This window comes from Pan paniscus, chromosome 1 (assembly GCF_029289425.2).
Source record: "Pan paniscus chromosome 1, NHGRI_mPanPan1-v2.0_pri, whole genome shotgun sequence".
NCBI classification, from domain to species: Eukaryota; Metazoa; Chordata; class Mammalia; order Primates; family Hominidae; genus Pan; species Pan paniscus.
Window position 1 is genome coordinate 30,962,295 of NC_073249.2, and position 12,159 is coordinate 30,974,453.

Below are 12,159 nucleotides of genomic sequence, written 5' to 3' on the forward strand. Positions count from 1 at the left end.
AAAGCACGTGGCTCTTGTTATATCTGGCTGGCTCAGCAACTATCCAAGTTATGGGGCTACAGGGGATACTGTCTAGACCAGTTCTTTTGGCCCTGGCGTTGGCAGAACATAGAACCAGAAAGCCAAAGCATGGTGCAAACATCTCTCTGCATTTTTTCTGGTCGGCAGTCAAGCTGGATGGAAACTAAATCTCAAACAATTACCAAATAGCAATAAATAAGGGAATAAAAAGACTGCACAGGGATTTCTTCTATCCTTGATGGATATGGCCTGACTCTTGTGCTTTAAAGCATGACTTCTGAAGTGACTATCCTTAAGGGAGAAAGCACAGAGGGCAATCGGAAAGGTGGTATGACTTTTCCAGCTTGAGATAGTCTTATTGCATCACAGGTGTTTTCTAGACTCGATGATGGTACTGATAGGAAAAAGACATCCACATATCATCGAAATAATTTATTTACCACTAGAGCACCACAAAAACAGACATACGTCGTGTTAAAATACAGCGTAATTGGTCATCAAAATACAAAACAGCTAATCTTATATTCCATTTTTTAACCATGCCAACGATCAAATTGTACTGCTGATTAACACAAAAATAATTGCTGCCCATTTGCATACTAGCACTTCACCCCTTCCTTCCCACCTCCACCCCCCTCCCATGGCAATATTTACTTATGGGAAATAAAGACCTTATAGAACCCCCAAATTAAAAAAAAAGATTCAAGAGATCTTAAAATAGAGCATTTAAAATATTATCAGTGCATTCATGAGGAAAGACAAAATAATACAAAACAAAATGTCATCCTATCTGAGAGGAAAATGCCTGCAGAAATAAAAGTGATTTACACATAATAGAAAAGTGGAAGACAAAAAAATAATCAACACACACTCAAATCTGGGATTGGGTTACATCCAACACAAGGGCTGTTTACTATTATGGCATCCCATCTCTTGCTTTTCCAGTTTTCAAACTTGCAAATCCAATTCTTTAATTAATGGTCAGGAAATTCCAAAAAAGAAGTAGACCATATCAAACAACTTCACTTTGGATTCCCGCCTCCTTATGCTGCTCTTTAGGTGAAACTGCAAATATTCCATTGCTTTGCCTATTAATTTTTATTTTAAAGCTAAATAAGCAACAAGTGATAAACTGACATATTCTATAAACCCCAACATGAGGATACCTCTTCTGCAATGATGTGGCAAATTATTTATTAAAGCAAGGTAAACTTTAGCCTCAGATATAGATAACTCTCACTCAGAGGAAAGAAAGAATTTTTTGATCATAGGAAAAATTGGCTTGTGCCTTTTCCCCTTCAAAGAACATTTATAAAAACCTTATAACTTCAGTGAAATACACAAAATGACTTATGCTGACCTGGACTTTTTCCCCTTTTGAAAAATCGACTAAAATATATATCTTTCAATTTCCCCCTGAATATTAAAAACCTGACTAAAGAAAAAGATGTTTCCTATGAAGTGTCCTCTTTGTAATAACAATAGGATTTTACAAAAATATTGATTAAACCAAGGTAGAGAAACTTTTCTTAACTCAATCAAGATTCTGAGTTTTAGTTAGAACCCTAAATCCTTGCTAAAATGAAAACATTTTACTTCAATTTTCTATGATGTATCTATAACATTCCTCCTTTTCCTAACATAAAAATTTGTTTACGTCTGACTTGGTTAGTAATGATGCTTGGAAGATGAAGACCACTGAACTCGAACCCATCTTTTCTGTGAAAGAAAAAAAAAAGACAAGTGGACCCAGGTAGCTTATGTCATAATAATGAAAGAAACACAAAGCACAAGTAGGGCAAATGTTATTAAAAAAAAAATGCATTTGTAGTGCAAGTCAAAATATAGGGGCTTTACTCAAAAGTACTGGCCAGCTAAAAGAAACATACATTTGTGAGTGATCATTAAAAAGAGCCCAAATTTAAGTCAATCTAAATCATAGTTGACATTATTACAGAATATAAAAAATATGGTAAAAATTTACACATTACACATAAAGTAGTTAATGTTTTGATTTAATAGTTTGCAAAAGAGATCTGCAGATGTGTTTTCAATTATGCTGGCTTCTATATCCATCTATTTTAATAATATAGGTATGGTTACATATACCAAAACAAAGGAAAAAACCTATAGCATAGCTATACAGCAATATTTTAAGGTCTGAAGTTTGACCAGTACATGTCAAAACATTTCAACATTTCACTGGTTTACTAAACTGACAAAGAACCATTTACAATTAAAAAGAAAAAAAAAACTTACAGACTTATTCTGACTGAAAGTTTCTTTTATTAACAGGCTTTTTAGTTTTTGGACCTTACAAGAAGCTTCCTTAGGCAGCTGGTACATAACATGTGTTTTCAGGGTCTTTATCTTAATGCAGACTTTCTCGGTCATATAATAACTCACTTGGGTTTTCATCCCATTAATATGACCTCTTTTTTTCTGGCTCGTTTGAGTTCAAGTTCCTTAAGCCATCCATGAGTTTCTGGCAAAGTATTTGGTCTCTACTTTATACACCTGTTTTATTTTCCAAGGGCAATGAAACGTTCATTATATAGTAACACACAATAAATAACTCACTGTTAACTCTAAGAGTAAGAATGGGAAGGGTGCCTATTGCATAGCAATACAGAAAAATCAAGTGAGGCGCGGGATAGGAACGGTACGTACAGCAACTCCACTTAATGGGATTTTCCTGTTTTTTGTTGTTGTTGTTGTTGTTGTTGTCGTCGTTGTTCACATAATTAACACTAATAAATTCTTCCAGTGTTTATTTTTTTCTTTAAAAAAAATTTGCTTCTTGTCTCTCTCACTTACAAAGTAGGTGAAATGTGGAATAAGGCCTTCAACTTTTTTTGTGTCAGATGCCAGTTTTAACAAACAGAACACAAACTTCCAAAGTGTCTGAACTAGTACCGCCTTTTCAAAAATTTTTTAACACTGATGAACCAAGGCTCTCTTATGTTTTCTTGTTACAAGCATCATCGTTGTCGTCGTCGTCATCATTATCATCATCATTGTAATTTTGGTCTTGCCACTTTTCCAAGAATTTTAGCTGCATTTGCAAGACTTTACAATCATATTAGAAAGCTGTTCAATCTTGGGTGTTTTGCCAATGTAGTAGAGAATGGTTAGAGGTTCTAAATCTTGGGACACGCAGCAAGGAGAAGCAGATGCTTCTGGATTTATGGTATTATATAAGCTCAGGACCTGAAAGGACACAGGAGAGGAGAGACAACATAGGGAAAGACGGAAAATGAACGCAATTGGTTTTTAAAAAGAATTCCACATTGTTAGCAGTCACAGCACTGAGTAGGCAATTTAAAATTATTTTTGGTTGCTAATTTCCTAAATTACAGTCAAACTGATATGTGACCTTAGCAATCATCAAAGTCATTATTTTCCCACATGGAACTCGTTTTCCACACATCTTAAGCAAATGATTCTGTAAGAGTCAGATTGGAAAAAATTGCTCATTCAACAGATTTTCCCAGTTTTTCCAGTAAGTCTTTCCTCTGATCAGTGCTTGGCTGCACATACATCCTAGGTCCCCACAAAACTTGATCCTTATAGCATTTGGTCTTATTTCTACACTACTCTGTAAATGAAGTTGTTTCTTGAGTATACATTTCAATCCCATCTAGATTAAGAGCTCCCTCCAGATCAGGAACCCTACAGACTTTGCTTTTATCTTGTAGCCCTAGTAAGTCTTCTCTGGACAAAATGAGATTCATGTACTAAGTGAAGAAATGAATACATGAATAAGTAGAAGAATACAAAGTTTTATCAAAGCTCTCATAAGAGCTTTAATCTACCTTTGGATACAGAAAAAGACACCTGTATGCAATGTGAAATCTTTCTACAGGCTGGGCACGGTGGCTCACGCCTGTAATCCCAACACTTTGAAGGATCACTTGAGTGTAGGAGTTCAGGACCAGCTTGGACAACAGACCCAGACCCTGTTTCTTTAAATAAATAAATAAGGAAGGAAGGAAATGAAATCTTTCTCCGTTAAGTGTCTCCTCAGGCCAATTTAAGGTATCCTCAATTTTCTTTAAAAAAAAAAAAAAAGCCTCTTTTTTTACCATTGCTTCATAAACAAAATGATGCTAGGAATGACATAAAAGTGATCTCTAAGATCTCCTATAAGAAATAATTATTCACTTTCTTACATTTTGCTTAAAACGATCATAATCATAATCACAATCATAATCAACCCTCCATTAACCTATGCGGTAAATGGTAGTTGCTGAGTTGGAGGAGTTGATGGCAAGTCTGAAAACAGAATGAAGAGATGGTTCTATAATTAGCCTTATACCTTTAACCCCATTCTGTATCAGAGGGGTGTGAGACTTTTACTAATGGAAGTATGTAGGTTCCCCACTGATGATACAGAGACATTTCCAAGGATGCCATTAATGTGTTAGTCAAACAGCAAGTGACCTTTTCCTCGAGATTCACTGCAATTTTTTCAGCCTAAGACAGAAGATCTGTTCAGCACAGCAACACTGACTACTTTATTAAGCTACCTCTGGCTTCTTGGGTAACTGTCCAAACCACATATTTGTGACCATGACAGTTATTCTTCCTCTCTCCTTGAAAAACAAGCATGGTCTCAGCCTTCACACACTCCCTCTGTGTATCAGAGAGGAGAATTATGTTTCTACTTGGCAACAGGGCCTTGCCCACATTACAGCTACTGCTGCCGCAGCCCAGAGGAGGCAGCCTGGCCAGAGAGCTCAGACAAAGGGACAGGCATGAGCAAGCTTCCCTCACATGGCCAAGCACACGGTCGCCCCCGAGTGCCAAAGTCTACAGGGGAGTTGGGAAAACAGCTGAAGGAAGGGGAGCCGTATTTGTCAATTTAAATTCCAGCATATGTAGGTATTTATAAATAAATATACTTTATGCTCCATGAACACATGATTTTTCATATGAACTAAAGAGGAATTTTTATAATACAGATTGTCTAAAATAATTGATAACCCCCAAACTCATGAATCCAGCTGAATGTAGTATGTGATCTTTTTTGGCAGCTGATCCATTTTCCTACCCCGCAGTGAAGGCAATTTTTCTAATGCTTCTTTAATAGGGAGATTTACAGAGGCATAAAGAGCAGAATAGAAACCCTAACGTGTAACCATATTTTAGGAATTAAACCCAGTAAGATAGAGCAAATGGAGGCCTGGTTATAAAACAAGGAGGCCTGCATGCCAAGCCTCGGTTTGTCACTAATTTTCTGTTTGGTTTTGGGTATCATCTAGACTACATGATCTAGACCCCAATTTCTTTTTTTTTTTTTTTTGAGACGGGATCTCACTCTGCCACCCAGGCTGGAGTGCAGTGGTGCGATCTCGGCTCACTGCAACCTCCGCCTCCTGGGTTCAAGCGATTCTCTGCCTCAGCCTCCCGAGTAGCTGGGATTGCAGGCACCCGCCACCATGCCTGGTTAATTTTTTTGTATTTTTAGTAGAGACGGGGTTTCACCATCTTGACCAGGCTGGTCTTGAACTCCTGACCTTGTGATCCACCTGCCTCGGCCTCCTGAAGTGCTGGGAATACAGGCATGAGTCACTGCGCCCAGTCCCCAATTTCTTTAAGAAAATGAAAGGGTTGGATAAGATGTCCTTTCTATCTCTAAAATCCTGATGAGCCATCAAGAGGAAGCATGTGAACAAATATCATTATTACATAGAAAAACTCTTCTCTAATCTTGCTGGAAACCCATACCATCCAATCTGGGAATTACCTTCTGAATTAACTCTATCTTCATTGAAACAACTTGATAAAATACTCAGATTCTCATTTACTTTGCGTTACATTAAAAAAAAAGTAGAGAAATGAATTTTCAAGTCATTTTCATGTATATCATCTTTCGTACTTCATATCAACTCTTGAGTTTGGCATTATTATTTTAAAGATAACTTTTAATACAGACATTCCTTCTTACTGATAAGAAACTGAGGTTTAGAGATGTTAAATTACATTCTAACTGTCATACATTAGTAAATTGATAGTGTATTTACTAATAATCACACACTCCCAGGCATTAATTGAAATCCCCAATGTTCTTTCTAATATAACAGTCTCTGACGGAGATGACAGCAGATTTTTTTTTTTTAGATGGAGACCTGGGTCCCTTCACACTTTATCTATATATGATACTATGTGACATATTGATTCTAAAAAGGGTGTTTATTTTTTTTTTGGCTATTTATGCTTATAGCTGTTAAGAATATAAAACTTATGGAGGCAGAGAGTAGAATGATGGTTACCAGAGGCTGGGAACAGGGTAAGGGTGAAGAGAAGTTGATTAATAGGTATGAAAATACAGTTAGATAGAAGGAATAAATTCTAATGTTTTATAGCACAGTAGGGTTACTATAGTTAACAATAATATATTGTCTATTTTAAAATAACTAGAAGAGATGATCTGGAATATTCCCCAAATAAGGAAATGATAAATTTTTGAGGCAATGGATATCCTAATTACCCTGATTTCATCATTACACATTGTATACATGTATCAAAATATCACATGTACCTCATTAATATATGCAATTATGTATCAATAAAAATTATTTTTGAAAAAGAATATAAAATAAAGAAAAAAGTAAACAAAACTTCCCTCCAGTTGTTTATAACTGGGCAGGTGAGACTTATGGTTTGTAACCGATCAGTGTCACTTTCTGATTTCACCTACAGTTAACATTCTTCCTCCTCATCTATTAGGGGAGTTTCTTGCCATTATTTTCAATGGCAAAAACTGCGAATACTTTTGCACCAACCTAATGAAAGATTTTTCTCCAGTACCCATACATGTGTGATGGTAAGACAGCACAAGGTTAATTACAACTCATTTGGAAATACTATCAGCAGGTGCACATGGTAACCCAAGAACAGAGGCAACAGGTAAGCTGAACACTCACCCTGCTGTGCTGAGTGTCTGAACTCCATAAATACGGGCATGCTCCAGCACAGAAGTTGGCATTGTACCCTTTGGGTTCGTGTATCCATTTCCACCCTAGATCCCTCTTGAAATCAATGTAAAGTGGACGTAGGCAGCAATTATCCTGCACATTTCTGGTAAAAAAAAAAAAAAAAAGCAATGGAGATTTTAAAGCTCATTCACTACCCTCACTCTACCACCACCTCACCCCAAACCAGAAAAATGATTCATTCATTTATTCAACAAACATCTAATAAGCAAATATCATGGGCTAGGTTTTAATGGCTTTATTGTAATCTCAAGTGACTTTCATGATAGGGTGTTGTGTGTGGTGATTTGCTGGACTACTTGCCCTTATGAGTTCTATACCCTGACTTCCTTGTCTGTGACCTGGAAAATCATACATTTACCTTCAGATGACCAGATATAAGCAGGGAGTGGCTGGGCATGATGAAGCCCTTTCCAATCAACACTGGGCAGTTCTGCCATTCAGCCTCTATTGCCCTTTCAAATATAAAATGAAAGAAGTACAACAGCAATTTTCAAACAACCATCTAAGGCATTTTCCTTTGAGAATTGATCCTTTGTTTCACCACATGTTCTCTGATCTAGGAATGAACCAGAGATCAAGAAACATGGAGTCTTGCTGAGGGCAACCACTGGATCTGGCAACCAAAAAGTGCCACTTTACTCATGGCCTCTGACATTTTGAGCACTTCATCAGTGAGGACCCTTCCCTGTCCTGTACCTCTCAAAATAAGGAAAGAGCCCTCCTCTTACTGAGACCACATAAGAACATTCACATTCTCCCTCCATGCACTCATGTGGGAATGGGAAATAAATTCTTCTTGCTTCTCTCATATGCTGTTGCTAAAGGTGTGACACACGGCATTCTTCTGCTGTCTCATCTCTGTTACTATGAAAGAAGTGTGACTATCAGCACTTGGACTTGGTGAGGATGAAGGCATCATCCAGATGGTGGGTCTTTCTTAATTAAGGAGTTGACATCACGCACCTCAAATAAGCTTTTATTTGTTCTGAGGAGCAGAGAGCTTGTTTTCTTCTTCAGCACCAAAGAACTTAAGAGGAATTTTGGGGAAAAAATTCAGGGGGCTAGTTTTCTCCCTTCACACTTGGTTCACTGCTAAAGACCTGATGAATATAAGCCTCTGGGAAGAATGGTATTATGAGACACAGGAGCTGTACTGCACTCTACCTGGCCTTAGCAGTGAGTTCCACTTGGGTCAATACACAGTAGAAGAAAGGGCAAAGGCAGTGTAAGAGTTAACAGATGTAATTACTTGGTTTTATTTTTCTTTCCTTTACCTAAAGCAATAGGCTGCATCCAAAGCACGCTTCTTCCGCCGGTTGGTCTGTTGTGACTCAAGTCTGTAGGAGGGCAATAACATTAGCAGGAGATGTGGGGTCTTCCCACTGTTTTTTTTCCTAGTGGACTTTATAGTTTTCTGATCACCACTGGTATATGTGGAGGTGCCATCAATACCTTGAAAAAATGCATTTGGGTAATAAACATTTAGCTTCACCTTCATCAAATATAGTCAGCCATATATTTTTTCCTTTGTATATTGTCACAAATAGCAGTGATGACCACCAAAGCAGCATCAGCTGGCAACAGTTATTCCCCATGGAAATAGATATGGCACAACAGGACTACGACTAACCCACGTGACAATTAACACTTCTAAATGGGGCTCTTGTCAGAAGGCAGCTCGGTGTCAAAGCCAGGGCTGTTGGTTATGAAAGTCACTACAGAAGCAGTCTTTGACCTATAGTCCAAGGGCAATCTAGGCAGTTTATTTTAGTCAATCCTCAGTTTAGGCTGCGTTCAAGCCCTCAACAACTGAACACATGGCAATAGAACATGCCTTGTCACCCGCTGGTTCGCACTCTTCCTAAGACTACTAAACTCAAAAGACTTTCCTAATGAACATAAACTGAGACTTAACTGAATTGGAGTGAATTAGGTTCAAGTGAAACAGAAGTCACCCTTACCTAATGCTATTTTGGGAAGCTGTGAAGAAAGGGCTTTTTCATTTATTTTATGGCATCCTCAACACTTTCCTGATTCCATCTGAGATTTAGAAACTTGAGCTCCCCAAAGCATGCTCAAGAGACTGCCAGTTTAAGCATTTAATCTCCACACTCCAGAGAATCATGACAAGGTTAGAGACTGAAATAAATCTCTAGACCTCTGGGAGTATTTTTCCATGAGCGAGGGCTGCTGTAGTCTTCTAAAAGTGGACGGAGGTCCTGGGTGATGTTAGGAGGGCAGGGAAATCAATTCTCTGGCCTGGCATTGTGGGCAGATGCTGTATTGGCACATAGGCATGGATTTCCTCTCACCTCTCATCATCCAACAACTCATCATCTAATACGTGAAGTGACTTGAGCCCTTGGTATCTCCTCACTCTCCATGACTTTTGTCCAACTTACTTAAAGGTAAGCGTGGGGAAAACCAAAACATTTTTATGTGTTTATAAACTAATATAAAATTCTGATAAGGAACCCACTTGAAATACTGGGTATGGACTAGAAAAGGTGGAATGTTCTTATACATGGAAGGTTAGTTATGGAAGCTGTAGCAGGAGGAGACTCCTTTCTTCTGTGAAATACGGTTGTCAGTTCCTGACATTTGGTTTGGGGGATTATCAATGAATTTTCTTAAACACATTCTATCTTTCTCTATAATAACAGTATAGATGGAAAGTTGGTTTGCTACAATGAAGAACAAAGGCCTTAACTTACTACTGGAGGGTTAATGAGTTAATCAGTTATTATTGACCAAGTCATCACTGGGCATTGAGAATTATAAACTGGGAACCTATTCCGTTCTTCCAATCCTTTCTCCCTTCACATATGTATATCCAACCATATCACTGTCCAAATGAATGAAACTCCCCAGGCCTTACCAGTCTCATTTTCACATGCAAACTGATTTTATCCCCCATGAGATTATCAATATAGACCCTTCCCTCCCCCACCTCATATGACCAAGTTTTGGTTACCTGCAAATCTTGCTTCTAGTTCTTCACTTTTATTTGGGATGATGTAATTATTAGATGGTACAAAAGTGCAGCAGGGACAGTGTAAGCTTATTTTAAATCCCAGGTTCCTGTCTGGAAAACATTAAGTCAAGGAGGTCATTTGTATGTGTGTCTATACCCTTAAATCTGCAATCAATTTAAAGTAACTTAGGGATACTGAACAACTTGGGAGGAAAAGAGAGAGTGGCTTGTAACCTTTATGGTGAAGCCATTCATGAACAGCATCAGTTACATCAAAGGAGAGCCATTCGCCTTCTGCTCTTGTTTTCACAACTTTGCTGTCGATGTAGCGCTGGGTTGGAGATGTTAAATCTTTGGACTTGAGAATCTGGAGGCGAAAAGAGCAAGAGAAAAGGCTGAGTTGGCATTCTGACAGCATGACTAAACCAAAACTATTAACAGTGTTCTAATTCATTACCTAAATTTAGCTCTACTGTAGTATAGCCATGCATTGTCATCTCAATAGCATGGTCACATGCATAAAAACACAACACCAGGCTATTTGCCATGAAAAATATAGCTACTAAATCAGCTGCATGTTATGATAAAGGTGACAGGAACCATAAAGCCAAGTGTCTAAAAGAAAGTGACAGTAATTATTTTACTTTGCTGACATAAGCTTTGCAAGATTTCAGCCATAAATTCTATGCTATTAAGTTAATGGTTTTCTTGTTCTGCTTCCCTACTTATTTAATTTGGGGAGTTGGGGTACAGGAAGGGACAAGAGGAGAAGTCCAGTTCAGAGGACCCAGGCTCACTCTCAAAGGCCCTGAATTATAAATCTCCTTCTAATAAAGAAAGAACGGTCCTAACCTTGGTTTCCAAATCCATTGCCATTAAAATACATGTCATGCCTCAGCTTTTGAGGTAAGTCCCTAGCTGGGATATTTTACTCTTAATGTGATTTGTTATGATTTATAAAGGTATTCCATCCCCTGCAGACTCAGAATGAATCTAAGCAGAAGTAGTTTGGTATGGTGCATAGATGAATATCTGAAAGCAAACCAGCCTAAACACTGAGGCTTTAGAAAGATGTATTTATCTCAGGCTGGGCATGGTGGCTCACTGTAATCCCAGCACTTTGGGAGGCTGAGTTGGATGGACCACTTGAAGTCAGGAGTTCAAGACCAGCCTGGCCAACATGGTAAAACCCTGTCTCTACTAAACACAAAAATTAGCCAGGCACAGTGGTGGGCGCCTGTAATCCCAGCTACTCGGGAGGCTGAAGCAGGACAATCACCCGAACCCGGGAGACGGAGGTTGCAGTGAGCCGAGGTGGCATTACTGCACTCCAGCCTGGGCGACAGAGTGGGACTGCCTCTCAAAAACAAAAAAAAAAAAAGAAAAAGTTAACGTTTCGAGAAAGGTGTATTTATCTCAAATGAGTAAAGCGCAACTGTAGTATGTTCCTAGGTTTCGACAGGAAGTGAATATTTTAGGTGGTTTTAAAAAAATTCTATTTTGAAATGATAGTGGTTTTAGGAACTAAATCATGATTCTAAGTCTACTACAGTAAATCCCTACTGAAACCCTGTATGCTGCCTTTCCTCAGTACTTAGGGGTTCAAGCTGTCATTTTTGTACTACTCTTCCTGATTTTTGTACTACTCTGTTTTGTGGTCATTCCATACCTATGGGCTTGGTCTCTCCAGCAAATTCATAAAACTTCCCAGGTCAGGGATCATGTCTTCAATTTGATATCGTTTCAAACCATAGCACTCAATTGAATCAATGTCTATTAAATGTTTATTTCAGTATCTAGAAGATTTATTAACTATCCTTTAAACCTTGTAAAACAAAAATGCATCATCTTTCCACTCATCTGAAAATGTACTTTCCTTCCATGTGTGTACATGATTTGTTTCAGGTAATTTGGCAACAGACGCTTCCTAAAATACTTGCCATAATGGTAGACTTTTTTTCTGGATTAAGTAAATATAGAAAAGGAAGGAGATTCATACAATTAGACCCTTGGGTGCCCTCATGAATTTTACACAAGTCTTATTCTACAGATCTGCCCCTGTGGTCCAAAAACTCCACTAAAAGAAGAGAATGTGGAGGCAACAATGACTCTATGATAGGTAAGAAATGTTCTTTGCGAATTAAAGAAAGCAGATAAACATGA

The 12,159-nt window shown here is 38.1% G+C and overlaps 1 protein-coding gene across 2 annotated transcripts in view; it reads right to left on the bottom strand.

Moving 5' to 3' along the window:
• Nucleotides 1–438: 438 nt before the first annotated feature.
• The window catches only part of TGFB2 (transforming growth factor beta 2), a 97,878-nt gene continuing 86,157 nt past the window's right edge, over nt 439–12,159 (bottom strand). For both annotated transcript variants that reach the window (XM_003814133.7, XM_003814132.8), the window contains 5 exons: nt 10,231–10,363; nt 9,997–10,107; nt 8,297–8,474; nt 6,951–7,104; nt 439–3,231 (listed from right to left, as the gene is read on the bottom strand). In XM_003814133.7, the coding sequence (XP_003814181.1) occupies nt 3,073–3,231; nt 6,951–7,104; nt 8,297–8,474; nt 9,997–10,107; nt 10,231–10,363 (735 nt within the window). In that variant the 3' untranslated portion in view covers nt 439–3,072. The remainder of the gene's footprint in view (nt 3,232–6,950; nt 7,105–8,296; nt 8,475–9,996; nt 10,108–10,230; nt 10,364–12,159) is intronic.